The sequence below is a fragment of the Larus michahellis genome, chromosome 3, assembly GCF_964199755.1.
Source record: "Larus michahellis chromosome 3, bLarMic1.1, whole genome shotgun sequence".
Classification (NCBI taxonomy): Eukaryota; Metazoa; Chordata; class Aves; order Charadriiformes; family Laridae; genus Larus; species Larus michahellis.
This window is the reverse complement of record NC_133898.1, coordinates 60,294,256-60,315,988: the sequence shown is the minus strand read 5'-3', so window position 1 is coordinate 60,315,988 and position 21,733 is coordinate 60,294,256. Positions and strand designations below refer to the sequence as shown.

Here is a 21,733-nt window from a genome sequence, read left to right as displayed (position 1 = left end):
TTCTGCTTCACGACATCCACTGCAGCAGGACAGCAGCTGGTAATTTTGCACACTTCATGTCACTCATTTCTTTCCCCTTGGTTAATACACTTAAGAATAAGGAATAAAGGCCTTTCCTACAGAATGGGAAATGGCAGCCTGGTAAACAGCGACTAGGAAAGGATCTAGGAAAGACACTGGAAAAACAATTTGCCCTGGAAGCCCAGATTGCTCTGGCGCAACCACAGCTTTTGCATGGTGACTACAAAGTGGGGTTTTAGTCTACCATATAAAGCATTAGTGAAGCTGATCCAGGTCCAGAGTACAGTTTTGATGCTTCCACTTAATAAAGACTATGGAGCTACTGGAGAAATTTCAGAGAAGAGTCACAGAGTTATTAAATGGATGAGGAAAACACCTGCTGGAAGAGTGAAAGGTGTTTGGAGACAGCAGCAGCAGATAGAAAGCCAGGTATGGAGAGGTCAGTCCAGCATTTCGGATGAAATGAGCAGGACAATGACCCCAGAGTCATAATGAAAAGCCCCACCCACAAGTAAAGCAGAATTCAATAAACAGCACCACAAGAAACAGTCCCAAGATGAACTGGATGGAGTAGCCACCCTCCCAACGCACTGGGCCATCTCCTAAAGCTAGCCCTAGCTGCACTGGAGAGACTGGGAATAGAACCTGCAAACCACTGGAAACAAAAGCTTCTCCTGTGACAAGCGCTATGTAGAAATTCACTCACATCAAAGAAGAGCGAGAAACTTAGTTTTTTATCTTCTCTTTGAAGCTGCAATTAATTAGATTTACGTCTGTAAAAATTCAGAGAAGATTTAATGCATCCTTTTAAGATTTGCCTTTTTGTCTACCTCTTTGCACTACTTTGGATTGAGAAAAGATGGTACTGAACTAAAAGATAAAGATGTAGGAGAGTAAAATGAGGATTCATTTACTCAGCTGAACCAGCAGGCACTCCCAAAACACTGTTCAAAAATGAGGGGAAAATGTCCCTGGCAAGCACTGAGGTCAGGATGAGGTTTTCAAGTTTTCAGAACTTTGTTCAGCAAAACTAATGGTGCCTCAGAAACATGCATGAGCTCAAATTCACCACTGAAGGCTTAGCTCACTTCCACTAGAGATTTCTTCTGGAAAGAAGATATAGCCCCTTTTTTTTCAGTTGGAAACCATCATAAGTAAATCCCGTGATGCTTTTCTGAATCATCAGAGAGCTTTAAGTGCTGACAGGTTTATAAGCAGGTGCGGGGTGCAAAGGGTAAAAATCCAAGTGATTTGTCCTTGCGGCTATTCACATCAGTGATGTTAAACAACAGTCAAGTTTATTTTTCTTACTACTGTTTGGGAAGCTGAGAAGTACCAATAAGCAAAAGCAAAGCAGACTCACATTTTGCATGACTCTGCTTACATTTTCTCTGTTTCCCTAGTACCTTGGTGATATGCTTTAAACGGCTTAATGCAATCCCTACAGATCTTGAAAGCCCTCAAGCAGAGAAGTGCCAGGCAAGTGGAAGAGACTCCTTTTTTCCCAACGGTGACCTTCGAGCTTACCAAAAGGGCAGCAAAGATAACATGCCTTCTATCTCCTACCTGTCTGCCAGCTCGATACATGCAGGAGGAAGGAGAATAAAGCCTTCCTTATCCCTTCCTGCAAACAAAAGCTTGGTTTCAAAAGGTATAAAACGCCAAACGAGAAGCAAGTTTGGTCACTGGACTAATAATGCCCAGGATAGCTGCCCTTGCAAAAATTCATGATTTCCAGTAACAGCGCTGCTACAATGGCATGTAGAAAACCTCATCCCTTTCCTTGGGAAGAAGCAAGGGGTTTCACCAAAGCAGGGTACTTCAATCTTCAAGCTGTTTTTTGAGCCTTTCACAGATCTGAAGCTGCCCTAAGCCTGCGGCCAGGAGTCGGCTGTCTCCTACCCATCCCTGTGCATCCATCCTGCACCCCACCGTGCTGGCTGCTCACGGTGAGCTGCTGTCTAAAGTCTTCAGCTGTCAGCCAGGAAACACCGCATCGATACTTTGACCCTCATTCTTTTAGTTTCTGGGGTATAACATGACTTTTATGTGGAGTTGGCAGAAAAGCTGGGGCAAATGAGAAGAACCGTATTCCATACACAATTTGAGTTCAGCTAATCATCTAGAGATGGTCTACAAAGGAACAGTTGCAAAAAAAAAAAAAATCAAGCAAAACTAAAATGCTTTCACAATATTGTAATATTTATAATGTGTATTTAAATCACACTCTTGAAATTTCTGCAAAATCAGGTACTTGACACTCCAGTTCCCAATGAAATTCAGTTTTTAAAAAAATCACCCTAGAATTAAGGAACAGAGAAAATATTCAACATGGTACTTCACTGTCAGTCATAACACCGCCAATAAATTTTGAAACAAAAGACAAACTCTCAAAAACGTTTTATTTATCAGAAAACACTAGGAAATGCTAAACCAATAGTAAGCAATGTTGATGCACTTCAATGGTGTCTCTCTTTAAAAGACTCATCGGCCTATTCACTACTCTACAGCTACTAGTTAAACCAAGCGTCCTTCAATAAATCAAAAAATAAATTTTTCGTGTTTGCAAGAAACAGCCAAAAAGGAAGCTGCAAATACTTTTATACATCTTATATAATTTTTATATATTTTCACAAATTTGTATTGGAAGAAAAATGTAGGGAGATTTTATCTCAAGGATACACTACAGAAGAAAGGTGTTACGTATGTGTCAAGGATAAACCGTATGTATAGAAAATGGGATCTTGGGAGGAGGAAGAGGTTACCATGTTCACCTTTTTCTCATTTACCTAACGTTGTGTACCACCTCTGAAAAATCAATTTAAATAAGAAACATCTCTTTGACTGTCAGGAGTTGCTACTTGTTTTATCTTGCATTTCAGCAGAGAGAAGAGATCATTTATGAAATATGTGAAGTCCTATTCTAATGAGTTTTATTCTTTAAAAATAATACATTAGAAATGGAACTCTCATGTAATCAGAATAGAGAACACAGATCAAAATTTTCTTTAACGCCTGCTGTTTTCACGTAACAAAATCATGCCCATAGTTAAGTTATATAGCAAGTGAATTTCCAATTGCTCAAAATGTTTTATTTTCTAAAAAACCAAACCAAAACAACAGCCCCTGCCTCCCTCCAATTGTGTAATTTCTTACTACACTTTCTACCCACGCCTGAAGCCATACATTCAAAGGACATGCGTTGAACATTACCATGTAAAGAAAATGCTGTGAAGTTAGGCAAGATCTTGCAAAGATCTGCAGAAAACTCACACTTTACAAATTTGTTCTATCTAAATGTGCGAAGTCCAACCTAGTGGCACAGATGGCATGATTCCCCAGTATCATTTCCAAATTAAATTTACAGCCTGGGCAATAACCATCTGCAGTCAGCTTCAACCTCTGTGTCCTGGCTAAATGCTCACTGGCATCACTCATTCGCATCCTTCCAAAAATTCCTCAGAAGTTTCATCCGAATTCAATTTTCTTCACATTCCATACTATAAATGTCTCTAAAGTCTTGCTGCATGCTTTTAAATTGCTGCCAGAAGGGACTGCACTCCCATGATACAGAGCATAATCTCTCTGCCATGGTTCATAAATACTTCCCTATCTTGTGGAACTGGAACTATTTTGTCAGAACAAAATTAAATTGGTTAAATTGGCGAAGGGTCATTCCAGGTACCAAATTAATGAACTCAGTGGAGTTTTCAGTCTTGTATGAGTATCTGGCTACACAGAGATGAAACATTCACAACAGTGTGCTGCCACTTTTAAAACATCAGTGCACAGTTTGAAGACCCAAATTACCATCTCATGCATGTCGGCTGGAAACATTGTAAATCAAGATCATCTCGGAGGTAAAGGCATGCAATAACATCCTGGCTTTTCACAAACATGCTGTACAGAACTATTCTGTAGCAAAGAGAGCGCAGGAAAAAAAAAACCCTCAACTTCTGAATGCGACTTCCAGCGCCAGAAAGGAGGGGGGGAAAAAAGAGTACATCATATTGTTTATACGTAAAAAAGGAGGCGAAAATGGTTTATGTATTACAATTAATAGAAATCAATGCAAAAGACTTTTAACTGAAAAAATGCCTTACCTTGAGAAGTTGAGGAAATGAACATGTCTAGTGAATAAATAGGGCTGCTCCGCAGTGCTTATGTTTTTAATCAATTCCATCTAAAAAGAATTAACAAATCAAATTTTCCATGTTACATCAATGCATGTTTTGAGACAAATCTAACTCTCAAACAACATATGATGATGTAATTTTCAAGTGTGAATTACTCAGGAACTCCTTCCCCACTATCCCTCCCGAACACTGTCATCAAGATAGCACGGCTACTACATCACGTCCAAGCAAGAGAGGTTAAGCTGCCGACACCATCCTGCTATTATGCAGCTTATCCAAAAGGGAGTATCAGTTTAAGGAAAGGCGTAAACTAAAGGAAAAATCTAAACCCTGCCTAAATCTGCACCAGAGCTTTGCAAGTGGCAGCTGCCCTCTGAAGACACTGGCTCTATTCACCAGAATGCCAAAATGGAAAACGCCTGAAACTGTCACAGAAAGTGAGAGCTGAGCCAATGACCATTTTCATGTAACAATAAAACCCACCAACGTTGCCGAAACACTGATGGATTCATCTGTTTCAATACAGAAATCAGCACTTGCTGTTCCTTTTACTATTATAGCAAATTAAGAGTACAAATTAAACGGGAACTTTTAGAAAGATGAGGCTAAGTTCTAGTTCAGGCATGTTCACAACATTTTAATTTTTTTTAAAAAAAGAAATTATTTAAATTTTCAGATCATTAAAATGGAATAATATAACCAGCATATATTGAAGACCGCACACCACAGATATAATATCAATGCTGTGTAAACTGAGCTCTAGCTATGATCTAGAGGAAACTGAAAATGTCTAGTGGAGCATCATGCTAGAGAGTCGAGACATCCTCGCATATTTTGCCTCCTTACTATTAATTTCCTAAGATTTATTTTCAGATTTTCTGTTCTGTGCTCAAATGCAGGCTATATAATGGACACTGAACACAAATGCATTTGAAATTATAGGTATGAGGCACTAAAAGCCCCAAAAGCATGGCAGAAAATCATGTCTATGACATAACAAATATTGAACTACATTTAAGGGACAGCAATTGTCAGTTTTTTTCCTTCTATATCCCAGTTTTGATATACTGATATTTTGCCATGGTTTTTTACACTGTGTGTCACATTGTACTGCTTCTCATCCATCTTTCATTCTCCATTTTTAACTAGGACACATAACCTGCCTTCTTTCAGACAACACAAGCTGTTTGTTCATATGCACTTTAACTTCCAGGACCAAATACAGAAGTGCACACACTAATGCGCTTTTCCCTACTTTTGCTCTGCCTTCAACACTTAACACTTTTATACGCATACATGTACGATGAGCACTGAAGCAGACAGTTCAGTTTGTCCATCACCTCAGGACGGGCCTTTTCCTGTCAAACTAGTCTGAGTACATGAAGGCATAGTAGGTACAGACCTTGTATATCAAGGTATACTAGGTCTGAGAAAGGCTGTAAACCCAAGGGAACGGAACAAAAAGAAGAGGAGACCACCAAAAGAAAGACAATATGAAAGGAAAAGAGAAACAAGAGAAAACAGAGGTGTGTGTAAAAAGTAGAAAAAAAGAAAAAAGCAGCGGAAGGGAATAGCCCCCCTGCTTTAATTAGTCATATCTGGACTCTGGACTGTTTGATTCAAGTACAAACAGGTCTTCATATAGCTCCTTCAGTACAATATAAATGCTATGAGCAAGAAATTAATAAACCTGAAGAGCAGAGCTTGCCCAGACCAGAATTAGAAAGCCCAGAAAACTTTGCAATAATTGGCACAAAGTAATTGAGTATTGTTTGTTAATGCTCTGAAGAGACAAAGGCTTTCCTCGCAAACCAAGCTGACATTTCTACAGGACCAGTAACTCTGCCAAAAAATTATATTAATTCACCTTGCAGTATGAAACAAAGGGATACTCTAGAGGCTGGGTATCCAATGTCTCAATTGGCTTCTATTTTTGTTAGAAGTTACAGGAGAAGTGAATTTCTCAGAACTGTATGAAGCTTTATGATATATTGGCATTTTACCTGCGTTACTTTAGCTGCATAAATGACGGAAGGAAGATGGCAGAAGGAAGTTACTGATACGGGATAAAAACTTGATTCATGCCACTGCTGTCACCACTGTAATTCCATTTTAGAATAAACGAAATACCATCATTAGAGTATAAATATGGAGATGTAAAGATAGTATACCCATACAAAGTAATCCCACGAAGTTCAAAAAGACAGGCAGCTTTAATCCAATACCGCTAGATAAACATGGGCAGGGGGCTGCATATGTCAGTGTTACAAAGTACGACCCCTGGGGTTGGTACCAATTTGCTAGTGCCGGGTGGGTTCACACACCACCACCCCTGTGTTTCCCATTGCGCTTCGCTCCATGTCAGTGTCAGGCTGGTGTCGACCTGCTGCTGGACTAGCGGAGGCACGTCTGCCTCAGGAGCAAAGGGAGTCTGGAAAGATGCACAGGGAGCAGGACAGCATCTGGCTCCCGGCTTTTTTTTTTTTTTTTTTTTTTTTTTAAAATCTCTTGCTACCAAACTCAGTCTCTTGAGCTATGATAATAGCTTACTCCAAAGGAGATGGAGAATTTTGTTTTGACTTAAAGTACCTTCATATCTAGATGCTTAATGATCCACTGGACATGTAAGCAGATGTGGATAAAGCTGCAATGTGCATATGAACAAACAAGCAAAAAACATTCTTTCAAAAACCCAGCCAAAAGGGTAAGCAAAGCTCAACAGAAACAACATGCAGATGTCAGGAGGGAAAAATAAATAACTGTAATGGCTTATGGCCACATGCAAATTGTGGCCATATTTCTCTTGGGCCTCTCTGATCCCACTGTGCTGAACTGATTTCAGTCTAACAAACCAAACGTGTTGCTCAGGAATACCTAGTGATCCGCTCTTCCTTTTAAGAGGATGTTACAGAAAAAAAAAAGCAAAGCAAAGAAAAATCTTCCAATGTCTCCCAGAAGAGTAAGGTCTCTAGTGTGTTTTTTTGTTTTGTTTTGTTTTCGTATAAGATGGTTAGTGTAGAGGGCAGGCAGAGAGTAAAAGCGAGCAGAGGAATTAAGTAAATCGCACCAGAGATACTGCTGCTGAACAAGGACCCAGGGGGAGGGAAGTGCCAGGACACGATGAGTGTGTGGGCAGAGGCAGGTGGTGGCACGCCGTGCCCTGTGCTCACATCCTCCAGCAGAGCCCACGGCACGGCCCAGCCTCATCAGCGCAGCTCGACTGCTGGGCAAAAGCGAACCAAAAGCACTGGGTGCTCTGTGCTCCCCCAGCAGAAGGGAGCATGCACACCGCACGGCAGGAGTCCGCAGAGATGCTAAACCACAGGAAGCACTTGCAAAGACCTCTGTGGTGTGGTCAACACACATTTGCTGTCAATTCCACCCCTCTGCCACAAACTCCAATTAACTGGAAGGAGTTTTTAGCCTAAATGCTGATTTGCTCTCTACCACTGTGACTCCTTGCTTAAGCTTCTACTCAAAATTTTTCTCCAAAACTCATTTTCTGCACTGACTTTTAAACAGGATCTTTAAAGAAGAGCAGACCCAGAAACAGAGGCAATCCTGTAAATCTCAAGCTACTTTTGAATCTTAAAGCCCATCTGAGTAAGAACACCAAGAGGCAATACTCCAAGGGGAAAGGTTTTTCCTTGTCTACTGTCCTACACTACCACTGTAGGATCTTAGTTGGCCATACTGAAGCAATCAAACCGTAGTGGCTCAGCATCATCCGTGTATTTGTACTCAGCTGTTGCTGCATTGTAAATAACAATCCAGCAGATGGCACAGTGAAATGACACTGAGAGACTGGATGGGGCCCTCCCGGAAAGGGGAGAAACGTGGAGGATGGCTTTGCTCCAGCCACAGCATTGTTCCCACACAAAAACTCAACTCAGGCTTGCGAGAGAGGACACCTTTTTTCCTTCTTCTGGAAATGGCCATCTCCATGCACTGGCTGCTCAGAGCAGTCCCATTTAGTTCTAGATTTGCAATAGGTAAATTCTACTGGGAACAAGAAGAAATAATCAGATAATAATCCTGCCCAGGAAACAGCCAAAATGTTATTACTTTTTTTAAGCTGATGAATTTCACTGGGAGAATCCAAGGTCAAAATGTATGCTGAGGCAATTGGGATTTTCCAGGTGGGGTCAGCTGGGTAACACTATGATCTCCACTACCAAATAGGACAAAAAAAAAAAAAATATCTCTGTGTATCTGTCTTTCTTGTGAGTTCTTTACCTTCTTCTACTGTTTTCAGTCTCTACTGAAGGCAGATAGGGTCCAGGAAGCACAAGTATCTACAGGTATTTGGTATATCACTTTCATCTCGGTATTCATTTCCATAAACAACTCACAGGAATGAGACTAGATCTTCATTTTCAACTCTCAAAAATTTGGATTGGTTTCAAGAATTTCTTCATCTCCCCGAGCTGCTATGACCAATTTTCTGTCTTTAAAAGCATTTAAGAAAAGCTAGTGATGGATTTTTAGTGTGGAATTATATATAAGGCTGGCTGCACGGCCAAAAGGATAGGTGGCAGAAGGAAACAACGTGAGGGCAAACTATCAATTACTCTTGCATGTGATTGATTGGTATTTGTATATCTACAAGCATACTCATTCTTACTTTTCCAAATGCAAAAAAATGGGGGTGGGGGAAGAAGCCAGGGAAGGGGAAGAATTCATTTAGCAACAGTTCTTGTGTCATTTTGAAGCCACATCAATTAGATTGATTTTGTATACATGAATACTACATGTTATTTTCTGTATTTAATTTACTTGGAAACATTATAGCAAATGGTAAGGCACAGATTAACTCATCTGTTTCCAGAACTCACTCCCTTATGCCCATAGATGTTCAAAGGCTACACTTCTAATTGCTAGCAGGCACACATAATTTGGGAAAATTTCTTAGTAGGAAGGAAACTGGAAGAGGCAATGAGAATATGGATTCCAGTTACGTGCAATCTCCACAGTCATTAAGAACACCTACGTGCTTAAATTTATTTAACAACAGCAGACTGCATAAGCTAAATATTTACAGAAAAGTCTTAGCTGGATCAGGGCTTTAACCAAACACAGGACAGACAAATGACAGAAGGAAGAGAGATGTATCATCTCCAGCGAGAAGCCCATGCTCACGCTGGGAGCCTACAGCCCAGCCGTCTTTTCTTTTGTTCCAATGCCTGGAGCCTGAGACCATCCATTCTCTTAACTTCCTCTTGTGTACACCACATTAAAGGTGGGAGAAATAATTTATGTTTTCATATTCTGCTCATAAAAAAATTAGAAGACAACTAAAAATACCCTGAACAACAGAACAGTTACTGTCTCCAGGCATGTTTCCTGGCCATCTAAGGTACTTTTCAGCAAAAGTACTCATTAAATTATGAACCTATTGTAACTATGTAAATAAGCCATAAATTAAAATAAAGAGACTCAAGTTATAGTAGAGCAATCCATAGAGTAAATCATCAGCTCTGTAGCAATACATCCAGCACCATCGGTGTTCCAGTACATTCGCTGTCTAGTAACCTAACAGCCTCTGGAGTGCAAGAAGTAATGCAGGTATCTATCTTCTGGCTGTGTATTGGTTGCATCAAAAATTAGCGTGCGCCTCTCTGGAATCTCCACATGCTGGACTAAAGCACAGAAGACTGTTGAGATGTGATCTTCCATCACGTTTAACAAAGGACAATCCGCCTACCAGAGAAAGGCAGAAGAGAACTTAAACCAAGTAGCTGGTGAGGGTGAAAGCTGGTTATTATTAATACCTGAAAGGTTTTTAGGTTTTATGATGCATCTTCCAATCAGCGATGAAACTCAATGAAGTACATAGTCAAAACAAAACCCAAACAACCCAAAACACAAAAGCAGTCATACCCATGGAAATCCCCTATCCCATGTCCTACAGTTAAGCAGAAAAACTACCCAGGCAGGCTCTGTAGCATAGAATAGTTTGACCCTGACCTGATGGGACCGTTTTGCGAACTCCCCAGGCTCTGTGGTGCTGCCGGTGGGATACAGACAAGGATGCTGCAGTAGCTGCAGCCCAGGGCTCTGCCCCTTCCCCCGGCCACAGGCGGGGGCAGTGGGAGGGGGTACACTGGCCTCCCGCACAGCCTTCCACTGGGGGTTTGCACCCAGCCATGCACAGAAGCCTTTGGGCTTTGCTGCAGCCCTGGCAAGCTGGTCCCCACCTTGGGCTGGTTTGAGCACCATGTGGGGTTAGGTAAGCCAGCTGCTGGTGGGACCCCCACGGCCACCTTGGAAGGGAGGAAGGTGGGACCTGCGGGAGCAACATCTGCTCCCAAATTTCCATTTGGAATGAACTGCTGTATCTAAAAATCACAAACTTATGCTCATAAACAGACTACAAATAAGTTATCCCCAATCACAGCACAATGCCACTGGCAGGCCCACATGCGTATTTTGATCATCGTGCACATCCTTTTGTGGTTTGCAGGCTGCTATTCCTAGGAGTGACGCAGGCAGTTATTGCAGCATTTACCTGATCAGCAGATCAAAATAGCAGCTGTGGGCAGTGTGTGCAACAGTCGTGTGTACAGCATCTGACTACATCTGTACGCTTGGGAGTCTGAGGTTTTTTGTATGACTTGCATCAGTATCTAGTGATGGCAGTGATACTCACAGAGGGCACATGGTTACCCTACATACAAGGGAATTTAAATAACTGGTTCTTTTGTGGAATCAAAGCTGCAAAACAATGCCCTCTATAACTTTAAGGGAACATGAAAAGGGGCGTCCGGGTAAAAAAGTTTCATGTGGTATTTTCACTTGCCTTAGTGAGGGTTATGCAATACCGTGAAAAAGACGTATGAGCAAGAGGCTGAGATAGGATCAAGGACATGTCAGATCATAGCAACATGGGTTAGTACGGTCCTGGGAAACAACTTTCTGAAGCAAGTGATCACTAGAAGTGAATTAAGAAAGTGAGCAATCCCCCCCCTCCCCGTTGCCTATTAAGTACTCCTGCTCTGCTTAAGGAGACCCAAGCTAGGTTTGAACAAGCTGGCCTGCTAACACGATAAATGGCTGTGCCCTGCAGATACATTAATACAGGTCCCAGAAGCTGTTAGCACCTAACTTCATTTGTACTAACCCTTCTCACTGCCGGGCTAACTGCTGTGCTGACTGAATTCAACAGCTGGCTCACTGTAAGTCAGTTTTTCTGGTTAGCTTCCACATCATGTTGCTCTTGGCTCTACTACCCATTTCTCCTATTAACTGAAGCCACTCAGGGGAAGATGAATTCTGGCTGATTACTCAGGTCAAAGCAGTAGTACACCTTTTCAATACGATTCTTGCTAGCATATGCCTTCGTTTCTCAGTTTCACGAACATAATACGAAAACAGGATCTAAGATGAACAGGAGTAACTTACCTGTTCATTTTTGGTCAGTCTTGTTTTGTTATGGATGTCAGAAGTAACCAGGTTGAATCCATGTTTCTCTGATAAAATTCTCAAAAGTAAAACCACAGTTCGACTCCCACACTTTCCAACTCTGTTGTAGACCACCTGGCTGGGGAAAGGAAGTACCTAAATAAAGATTGAAAAAAAAATGGGAGTCAGTATTTTTGTTTCTGTGTACCTCTGAATCACACCATGTTTTGACTGTAAGCCAACAGATACATACAGGAGAATTTCTAGGGCCCTGCCCAGGTCAGAAACATTCACTTCCATGAGCAAGCTAGAAGCGATTTAGAATAGAAATGCATGGCTCAGGAGGTGGCAAGCCAAGATTTTCCCCTCGTGATCCAGTTTAATGTAAAAGTGCAGATTGGTAGCTAGTCCAGAAACACTTAGCCACTGCTGATGTCTTCTAGTGAAGATGATGATGGACTTAAGCTTGCTGCTTGTAACCTCATTGCAAATAGTCAGCTTTAGTTGACTGCCTCCCATACAAAGAACAGAAGTGAATTTGCACAACAGTTTGGCAACTCAAAATGAAGTTGACATAACACAAGAGGAATGCTGGAATTGCAAAACTTCAGCTTGAAAAGAAAAAAAAACCCAACCAACCACCAGTTGTATAGAGCTAAAATTAACCAACTGTTTCAATTTCATATATAAACATGAATCTTCCAAAGAGACTCAGAGAAGAAATCATGTCACTGGCTAGGTATGTACTTGTGGAATAAACTACGCTGCAGCCACAGGTGACCTGGAGGCCAACTGGCATAATCTAATCACCAGTGTACAGGTAACATTCACTAAACCTCAAAACAGAACAGTCACATGCAACCTGCCCACTGGGAACAGTCTCCATCCCACACGAATTCTTGCACCATGCTCTCCTTCTCAGGAAACCAGAACAAACGAGTAGTAACTCACTGTCCTGAAGTACACTGGATGCAGGCTTGTTCTGTTCCTGGATGATGTCCAAGGGCAATTCTTTCAGTAAAAGGCATTCTGAAGTCACACTATTGCCATAGACAATATTTGGCGTATAGCATATAGCAGCAACATCTGATAATACAGGCCAAGAAGCATCTGTTTTCAAGCCTTTTAAATTGCCTAACATAGTCAGGAGCTCACAGTTCTATCCACAGCAGTGCATATATGGCACTCACTTATGAAAAGCTCATTTTTCTATTAAAATGTCTGCACAAAATGTTTCCCGACATGGGGTCTGCACCCTGGTTCCAGGTGACATGTGTTCAGCACAAGGAATGGCTCACGTGCCAAAGTGATGGTGTATCTCAACCTATAGTTACTTATGCTGCTGATGCAATCATGTTCTCCCAGCAGGAGTATTTCTAACATAAAAGCGGTCAGATGAGGCATATGGACTTCTGGCACTTCTCTCAGTATCTGAACAGCTAATAGATCTTCATCAGGGAAGCAAAACGATTCCTCAGGCAACCCTTCAGATTACTTTCAAAGAGGACTGCAAACTGGAACAAAAAATGAAAGAAAAAAATCTGGATTCCCTTATACATAATGGGAACACACTGGCACTTTGCTATCAACATTACACTCCATGACCAAAAGAACATAACTGTTTTTACTGGTTGCAATGTTTAGGATATCCTTCACTGCAACATAAATATGGAAGCTGTCATTCTCCACTTTACCTGGGGAAGGGGTAGGTATTTGGTATTCATGGCCTCAGTTAAGCTTTCCAAGTTCCAGGACATCGCATCCGCCAATTCAGCAAGTAAACATGGGCCTCCCGAGGCTCATATAAAACCCACATAACATGCCAAACCTTACTATTTTGTAATGTTTATCTAAAGTTTTCAATGAGAAACCTAGCCCCTTACTCCTTAGAAGCCTTGCTTCCTGTGAAATGCAAAATCCCAGCCTCAATGATGAGGGAACTCCAAAGGTGATGAATTTAACATCTCTATGTTACAGCCGTAGCTAAACTTTTACAAAACAACTGCTAATGATGTCAGAAAGGTTAACATTTGAACACATTTTATTATGTTGATTGTAACACCAGGGTCACCACAATGCAAGTTTTTCTTATGCAAGAACAGGAACCATATTCTGGATTGTCCCCTTTTTGATTCATTTATTTGCGTAACAAAAGCCAGCATAGGTATTTGCCACTGCCCCGCAGCACTATCCACACACCACCACTCTAACTTGTGGAATGGGAGTTTCTCCTCTGCTCAGACCTACACTTTTGGCACACTTTGCTGTGCAAGTATGTGAAAGTCTTCAAGAGAAATGTTAAGTAGATGCTGACAAGTGCCAGTGAAGGAGCAAGAGCACATACAGCATGTGCTTGCCTAGCGTCCTGGAAATGTGAGAAATGATGAGTTTCTAGGCCTACGGAAACAGTTAAAAATGCTTCATAATTATTTACTGCTTTGATTTTCATAGCAGAGTTGCACTTTGCAACATAGCGAGCAAAATTTTTTCTTCATTAGTACTTCACTCATTTCAAGTGGAATTTTGCTGCACCCAGATTACATTCAAGTTATAATTAAATCCCTGATGATTAGCCAGTAACTTTGTGTGAATCTTATTAATAGCATCCTTTAAAAATGAAGTAAAATTAAAGCAGGCCTTTGTAAAGTCTCTATTCTAAGTGCAAACAACTTTATGAGCTAAAAAAGTGACAGCTGCTACCAAGTTCGGCCAGTTCTCACCATTGTTTCTGAAACTCACCTTCCTACGTAGCACAATTCTGTTCTGCACACAGACGATAACCACGGCAACCCCCAAAAAGAAAACATAAGCAAATACTCACTGCAGACAGAGAAAACTGAAATAAAGGGCTATTATTTTCAGACAACTGTTTGGGTTAGAGGAGGCCGATATATCAATGCCTTGATTCAGTAAAATCTGAATACACTTGGGTAAAATCAGACAAGATTCAAGATAAGTGCTACAGCTCAAAGCTCACTTCAAAAGAGCACAGTCCCTACCAGTAATCGAAACCTGACTTGCAGCACTGCTGAACGTGGCCAGCTTTAGGGATTCACTGCTGAAGCTTTGCTCGTGTTTCATCTGTTTACGTCACCACTGCACTCACACACCTAAATGCACCAGAAGGTGTGCCCAGTACACGAAGACATGCAATACACAGGCTTTTGGTATATAAGCAAGTATTTGTTTGATGTGACCACTTCCCTTAGGACACTGCAAATCTGCTTTCTGCATTTTAGAAAATGATGAATTTCTTAGAAGAAGAAATACTTCTTCCAGGAACCTGAGTTTCTACCAGGCAGATCTAGAATTGCAAGAAATTGAAAACTTTTTCCAGAGAGGAACTTCTTTCTTTTCCCCCCTCACAATACTCACAACAGACTCCAACAATGTAAGAGATGGTGGCAGAGACGGCACTTGAAAAGAAGGCTCCTATTATATTAGCAGAAACAAGCTGGAAAACAGCAGTTGGAGGTTTACAAAATGCTAATTGGATTACATGTTATTTTACAATGAGAGTATGTATCATGTAGACTGACTAACTGCTGAGGTGATGCTCTGGCAACATGATATTCATGTAACAATACACGCAACTTAAAAATAATTACACAGTGACTTTATTGAGCACTGCATCAAAGCCCAGAGGTAATATAAACAATTCAAACATGTAATTCATTTTGGATTTATATTAATTAGTACTTAGGACTACAAAAAAAGTAAAACCCACAGTATAATTAAAATAGCTCTCTCCAAGGGTTTGGAAACTTTTATAACAATTTACTTGTCAGTTCAAACTGAGGGTTTTTTTTCTTTTGTTCCACAGTTAAATAAGATGTCAAGAACCATTGCAAATGAAACCGAGGAGAAGAAAAAGCAAGTTTAACCCAAAATGAATTTGCATTACAGATGACGACTCTCAAGCAGCTCTGCAGGCTAGGTCTGCCAGTCTCAGGAGGAGAGCAAATGTTCAGATAGTCTGACAAAAGCCCAGGCTTCCATCTTCAGTGGTGGCTTTGTCTCCAGGTAAACCTTTGCACCATTTAAAAAGGATTAGGCTGGATAATTACTTGCAGTGTCAGCAATTTAGGGATCCACTCAAAGACCTGAATTACTCTACTTTTACTAAGCCAGATCCAGTATAATTTTGCCCACTTGCCAAAAATTTCCCAGCCCAGGTACAATTTGCCCAGACTAATAACTCATGTCAGAAATACACATTCCCAGAAAGCAATCCATTATCTTCACAACTCTGCAAGTAAGTGATCCCTGTCCTTACTCATGAGAGGGGCCAGAAGTGGGTGCCAGAACTGGCTTCTCCTTTCTGAGCAGACACTAACCTGTGGTCACGTAGCGCTCCATGTTTATCACATGAATGAGGCCAACCAACAGACAAAACTGGTAAGATTGTGAAAGCAATGAAACATTTGCTGATGTCACACATCTCTATATAGCATCACGTCTTCCCAGTGCAACTTCTTCATTTTTCCCCTGTCCAACTCACACAGAATTATAAGAATTTAAAAAATGGCTTACTGGGTCAAAGCAATGGCCCGTTTGGCTCATTAGTGCTGGAAGATGCTCGTTAGGCACCTGCAAACCTCAGCACTGTCAACAGTCCACTTCCCTCCGGTGTCTCTCCTCCTTCAATGCTCCCAAAGATTGCACATGGGATGTTAGAAGGCACATCCTTGCCTGTTGCCTGAAGAATTTCTTACACCACCTGCTATACCAACAAATTCCAGAATTTTGTTACTTGTCGTGCATTTAATTTTTATCTCATCTTCTACCATTTCCAGAGAATATCCATTCTCACACTGTGAGTTTCACGAAGATAGACCAGGTATTCAGTCACCAGCTTTGAGATCTTCTTAGATCCACTGGATGCCTCTCCTTTTAATTAAGGTTTGTCACAAGCCTGACACGGCCTATTTAAAGACAAACTCTAAGGCCACTAAGAGACAACATGTTCCAAACCTAACTTCATTAATTGCTGCACAAAATCTCATTCCAAACAAGTATCAACTTATTCTTACTCACTTTTAAAGCAATTACAACAAAGAATTGCTAATACAAAGATATGTCAGCAGAAAACATGACTGAAAGATGAAAAAGAGAAAAAATAAATAAATTACTAGCTAGCCTCCTTCTTCCCCAGCTAAACCACACAGATCCAGTTATGTCAAGATCCACCTGTAGAGTGTAATGCCTCTGGACTGAGACAAGCTTTTGGAATTAACCAACTCTAAAGCAGAGCAGACAGCATCATCCTCTCTATGGGTCACCGAAAACACACTAGAAACCACAAGAAAGGTAAGGGTGAAGTTTGTTTGGTTTTGAAGTTTGAAAGTCATATAGCTGTAGTAGAGCACTGAAAATAAGGCAGAAGAAGAAAGAGAAGATTCTTCTGTTGCATTTTCATGAAGCAACTAATTTAATTGAAAAAAGATGACTTGACTTCCCCCCCCTGCCCCGGCCCTAAGCAATGCATTTCATCTGTTTTGCAGCTGACGTATTTGGAAGAATAAGTTAAAATGTGTTCTCTAATGATTCAACATCCCTAAGTACCAAAATAAATTGAAAACATAAGCATGGAGCACAAGTAGCAAAAGGGGACTGGTTGTAGACACAGTCCTCAAACTTACAAAGACTTAAGAAAAGCATAACTATTAAATGTCTGCCAAAGCTCATGGTTCCTGATGTGTCCCCAAAACTGATCTGTATAACCAATATCAAAACTTCCAATAATTTTTCTACGAAGTACTGCACCTTACAAATCTAAAAAGAGTTCAGTCCAAAGCATAGTAAAATCTCTGTGTTGAGTCTCAGATCATGTCCTATTACATGATACTATGGCTATAAAATGAAACTATGATAACATGAATAGCAACCTGGGAAAATTACAAAGAAAAGGTCAAAGCTCAGGTTTTCAAAGTTTTGGTTGCGTCCTGTCAACACATTTCATTTTGCTCCTTTTATATTGTATACCTGATTTACCTTCCTACAACGGCAGCTCACAGGTGAGCAAAGCCTCTACTTCTGCAATCTGCTGCACAGGATTCCCTGCAAAAGAGAGCCCAGAACCAGGTTTATTTTAGGTATGTGAAGTTACAACAACGTTCAAATTCAGCACATGTATACAAAGAGTCAAACTGGTTGGTAAAGAGCAGATGCTCTGTTCACCTAGTGGTTTCAGGTGGTCACTGATGTTAGGCAGCCTCTGGAGCTGAGAGCAGGACTCCTGGCTCTAATAATTCAGCAACACTCGCTGTACGCCAGCGATGGCAGCTCTGGCTCCTCTCAGGGATGAAGGAGGTGAGAGGGAACCACCCTACCAAACAGATAATTGCTTAGGGACGGGGCACAAGCAACACCTGCTAGATTAACCAAATCTTCCCCCCCACACCTTTTCTTAACATAGCATGCTTTTCAACCTCCTCTTCATTCTTCTTGCTTTCCTCTGCAGTTTGCAACTTGTTCACCTCTTCTGGAACCAAAATTAGACATAGTGCTGTATCATCACCCTAGTGCCAGAGAGAACTGAACAGTTATCCTTCATACCTTGCAGACATCCCTTTTTAAAACATCTCAGGATGACATTTAGAAGAATCAAAGCATATGGTCGCTGGTATAGAGAGGGGTGCAGAACGTAAAGCCAATCATTCTTTTTCTTCTTTACCCTATATAAGCGCATGCAGATCACAACAGGAAAAAAAACAGGAAGACCCTCATTAGTTTTCTTGCAAAAAGAAGTATTTTCATCTCTTACTTCTGAAGTTCATCACATTGTGGAAATCGTTTTACTGGTATGCACCTACCTCATAACAAGATAAAGGAGATAAATGATGCAAGGATGTGGTTCACTGACGCTGGTACTTGTTGAGGGAACTAGCATGAGTTCAGGTAGATTAAGAATTCTGGTGTCACTTTAATTACACAGTTTTCCACTGGAAGGTTTTCCACGTAATACCAAAAACCCCTTAAGCTGCAGAATTTGTGCAAGCCAGATTTAACTCCAGAGCAGCTTCACATTATATGTCTATGTATCTTGAAACAGCAAAGTTTAAAACTGCTGGTTTTCCTCCTGAGCCCAGGGGTTTGTACACTGGGATGTGCTCAGAACACACTGGCACAGTTATTCTCTGTTTAAGTAATAAATCCTATCACATCCATCCCACATGTTTATATTGGATACTTAGAAAATGAGAGATATTAAGTAGCTAAGCCTGGTTTTAAAACTTTTTATACTACATCACGGCACTGGTGTTCCCTTAAGTAACCTTATAGTAGTTTCTATCCTTCCAATGCAATATTCACGAATTCACCCCGGGAACCAATAATATTGGATTTGAATGTGGCGAGAGGTAGACTAAATAATTTATTCCTCTGTATGCACTTGTCTTTCTGCACATTAAGGTTTAACCCTTTTGTACCTGTTGTGGTTGCCTATCTATTCTGCTGCAGCCAGTGCAACAACTTACAGTTTCACCATTGCCAAGGATCTGTCACACTGTGTTTCAGTTTGCCCTCCTGCACTTTACTTTAGGCTCCCTTCAGCAGTTTCACATTTTATTTTAATGTCTCCAGCATGCTTGTCTTTTCCACTGCACTTTGCGCAGGCACTTTAAAAGTCAATTGCAGTATGAAATAAAGGTTGTTTATAGCCGTAACTGGATTTTAATTTGTAAAACAGGCCAGTTCTGCTGGACTGTAACCCACACGCTCGTTACTGATGAGCTGGCTCCGAGGTGCTCTCGCTCTGCATGCTCAGAGGAACTCAAAGGGACTGAATTTCCAACATAGCTTCTGCAGGCAACAGATTCAAATCTAGTTTATGACAATGTCACCACCTGAAAGGAGCAACACCAAGAAGCAACTACAGGAAGGTCAACACGCTGCTGGCCAACTCTTCCAGCAGAGCCAGAACATAGCAGAAATCCCAGTGTCACCTAAAATTACCCAAAGACCCAGAATACCTTCCCCAGCTGATCACGGTCCATGTCTGAGGCACAAGGGGATCCTGTGGTGTCGGAGATGCCACATGCTGGAGGCAATAATGGACAAGGCCCAGCATCAAGCACTCCCATTTCACCCTTCTGCAATCTGAAATGATTAATCTGGTTTGCTCAGGCAAATGAAACGTCATTCTTGCTGACCAATTCTATTTCCATTTCAATGGAGGGACTCTTCCATTTCAATGGAGGGAGCTTCTCCCTGCAGCTACTCAAAATCCCCAAGTGCCAGCAAAGGCCTCCACACACCCCTAGGGCACCGGGGTGTCATGGGGGGGGTGTCATGGGTGCTGTCCTAAGAACTACCTATTCATACTCACCTGCCCTGTCCTTAGATTACTCGCCCAAACTCCTCCTTGCCCAAACTCCTCCTTCCCCTGAATTACAACGATACCGCCACTCTCACACAGAGCCCTTCGGTGCAGTCAAGACACGCTGTCCTCTTTGCCTGATGTCTTGATTCTACTGTTGACCACTAGGCGAGTTCACAATCTCATTTTTCATTAAAGCTCATGGCCCTTATTAACTATTTACTATTTCCTGAACTATACTTTATAGTTTTGTAAAGCCCAAGTAGAAGACTGCCAGGACCTACCCCCTCATCTTCAAAATCATGAGGCTTTCACAATAATACTAGAATTCTTATTTGGTTTTTTTGGGTGATGGAGTTTTTTTTCAGTTTTGCAAGCCTTCACAGCATCCCAAGTTCCAGGTTTTAAACTTGGTGTGCTTTTTTTTTTTTTTTTTTTTTTTCAAACATCGTATCTAGAAAACACCCCCTTTTTTGCAAGCCAATTGAGATTCTTTCATAACTATTTAAAGGTAGCAGTTTAGGATTTAAGAACAGCATCAACAAACACAAGACTTGTGGTAAAACCACGAGTGTTACTCAACTGAGTCACAAGGCTTAGCAACATCAACCAAATCAGTTTGTCACTTTCAAAAGACACCCTGTCATGCTACCTCTATCCAGAATGGCAGATTTTTATTTTTCCACTGAAGGTTTAGGTCACCAAGACACAGCTGTAACTGGACTTCAGTATTATAATAAAGCACTTCCTAATAGAAAGATAAACAAGGTGGCCATGACTGAATGGATATGAATGAGTGGTTATGGCCTCCTCCTGTGCTATGTTAGTTTATGAATACCTTCCTATCACAGAAAGAAGGGGAAGAGGGGAATGTATTGGACAGCAGGAAATAAGGCTGCCATCCAGCGTGACCTGGACAGGCTGGAGAGCTGGGCAGAGAAGAACCTAATGAGGTTCAACAAAAGCAAGTGTAGGGTCCTGCACCTGGGAAGGAAGAATGCCAAACACCAGTATAGGTTAGGGGCGGACATGCTGGGAAGCAGCTCTGAGGAGAAGGACCTGGGGGTCCTGGTAGACAGCAAATTATCCATGAGCCAGCAGTGCGCCCTTGTCGCCAAGAAGGCCAATGGCATCCTGGGCTGCATAGGGAAGACTGTGGCCAGTAGGTCGAGGGAGGTCATTCTTCCCCTCTACTCTGCACTGGGGAGGCCACAACTGGAGTACTGTGTCCAGTTTTGGGCTCCCCAGTTCAAGAGGGACAGGGAACTACTGGAGCGAGTCCAGCGTAGGGCAACCAAGATGATTATGGGACTGGAGCACCTCCCTTATGAGGAAAGGCTGAAAGAGCTGGGACTCTTTAGCCTCGAGAAGAGAAGGTTGAGGGGGGACCTGATTAATGTTTACAAGTACCTAAAGGGTGGGTTTAAGGAGGACGGAGCCAGGCTCTTTTCAATGGTTCCCAGAGACAGGACAAGGGGCGATGGGCACAAGCTAGAACATAGGAAGTTCCGTTCAAATACACGGAAAAACTTCTTTACAGTGAGGGTGACAGAGCACTGGAACAGGCTGCCCAGGGAGGTTGTGGAGTCCCCTTCTCTGGAGATTTTCAAGACCCGCCTGGATGCAGCCCTGAGGGATGTGCTCTAGGCAATCCTGCTCTAGCAGGGGAGTTGGACTAGATCATCTCTAGAGGTCCCTTCCAACTCTGAAGATTCCGTGATTATCACATAAGTACTAGGTAACAACTGAAAGAATGGTGAAAAGGGAATTTAACCACTTTCCAGCTTCAAACCAATAAAATCAGATCAAACTTATTTTGCGTATGCATTTTCTTTCTTTTCATTTTGACCTCATC

At 41.6% G+C, this 21,733-nt stretch overlaps 1 protein-coding gene across 3 annotated transcripts in view; it reads right to left on the bottom strand.

Moving 5' to 3' along the window:
- The window catches only part of UST (uronyl 2-sulfotransferase), a 161,790-nt gene that overhangs the window by 72,457 nt on the left and 67,600 nt on the right, over positions 1-21,733 (bottom strand). For all 3 annotated transcript variants that reach the window (XM_074580376.1, XM_074580375.1, XM_074580377.1), the window contains exons 3-4: positions 11,559-11,714; positions 4,125-4,204 (exon numbers count right to left, since the gene is read on the bottom strand). In XM_074580376.1, the coding sequence (XP_074436477.1) occupies positions 4,125-4,204; positions 11,559-11,714 (236 nt within the window). The remainder of the gene's footprint in view (positions 1-4,124; positions 4,205-11,558; positions 11,715-21,733) is intronic.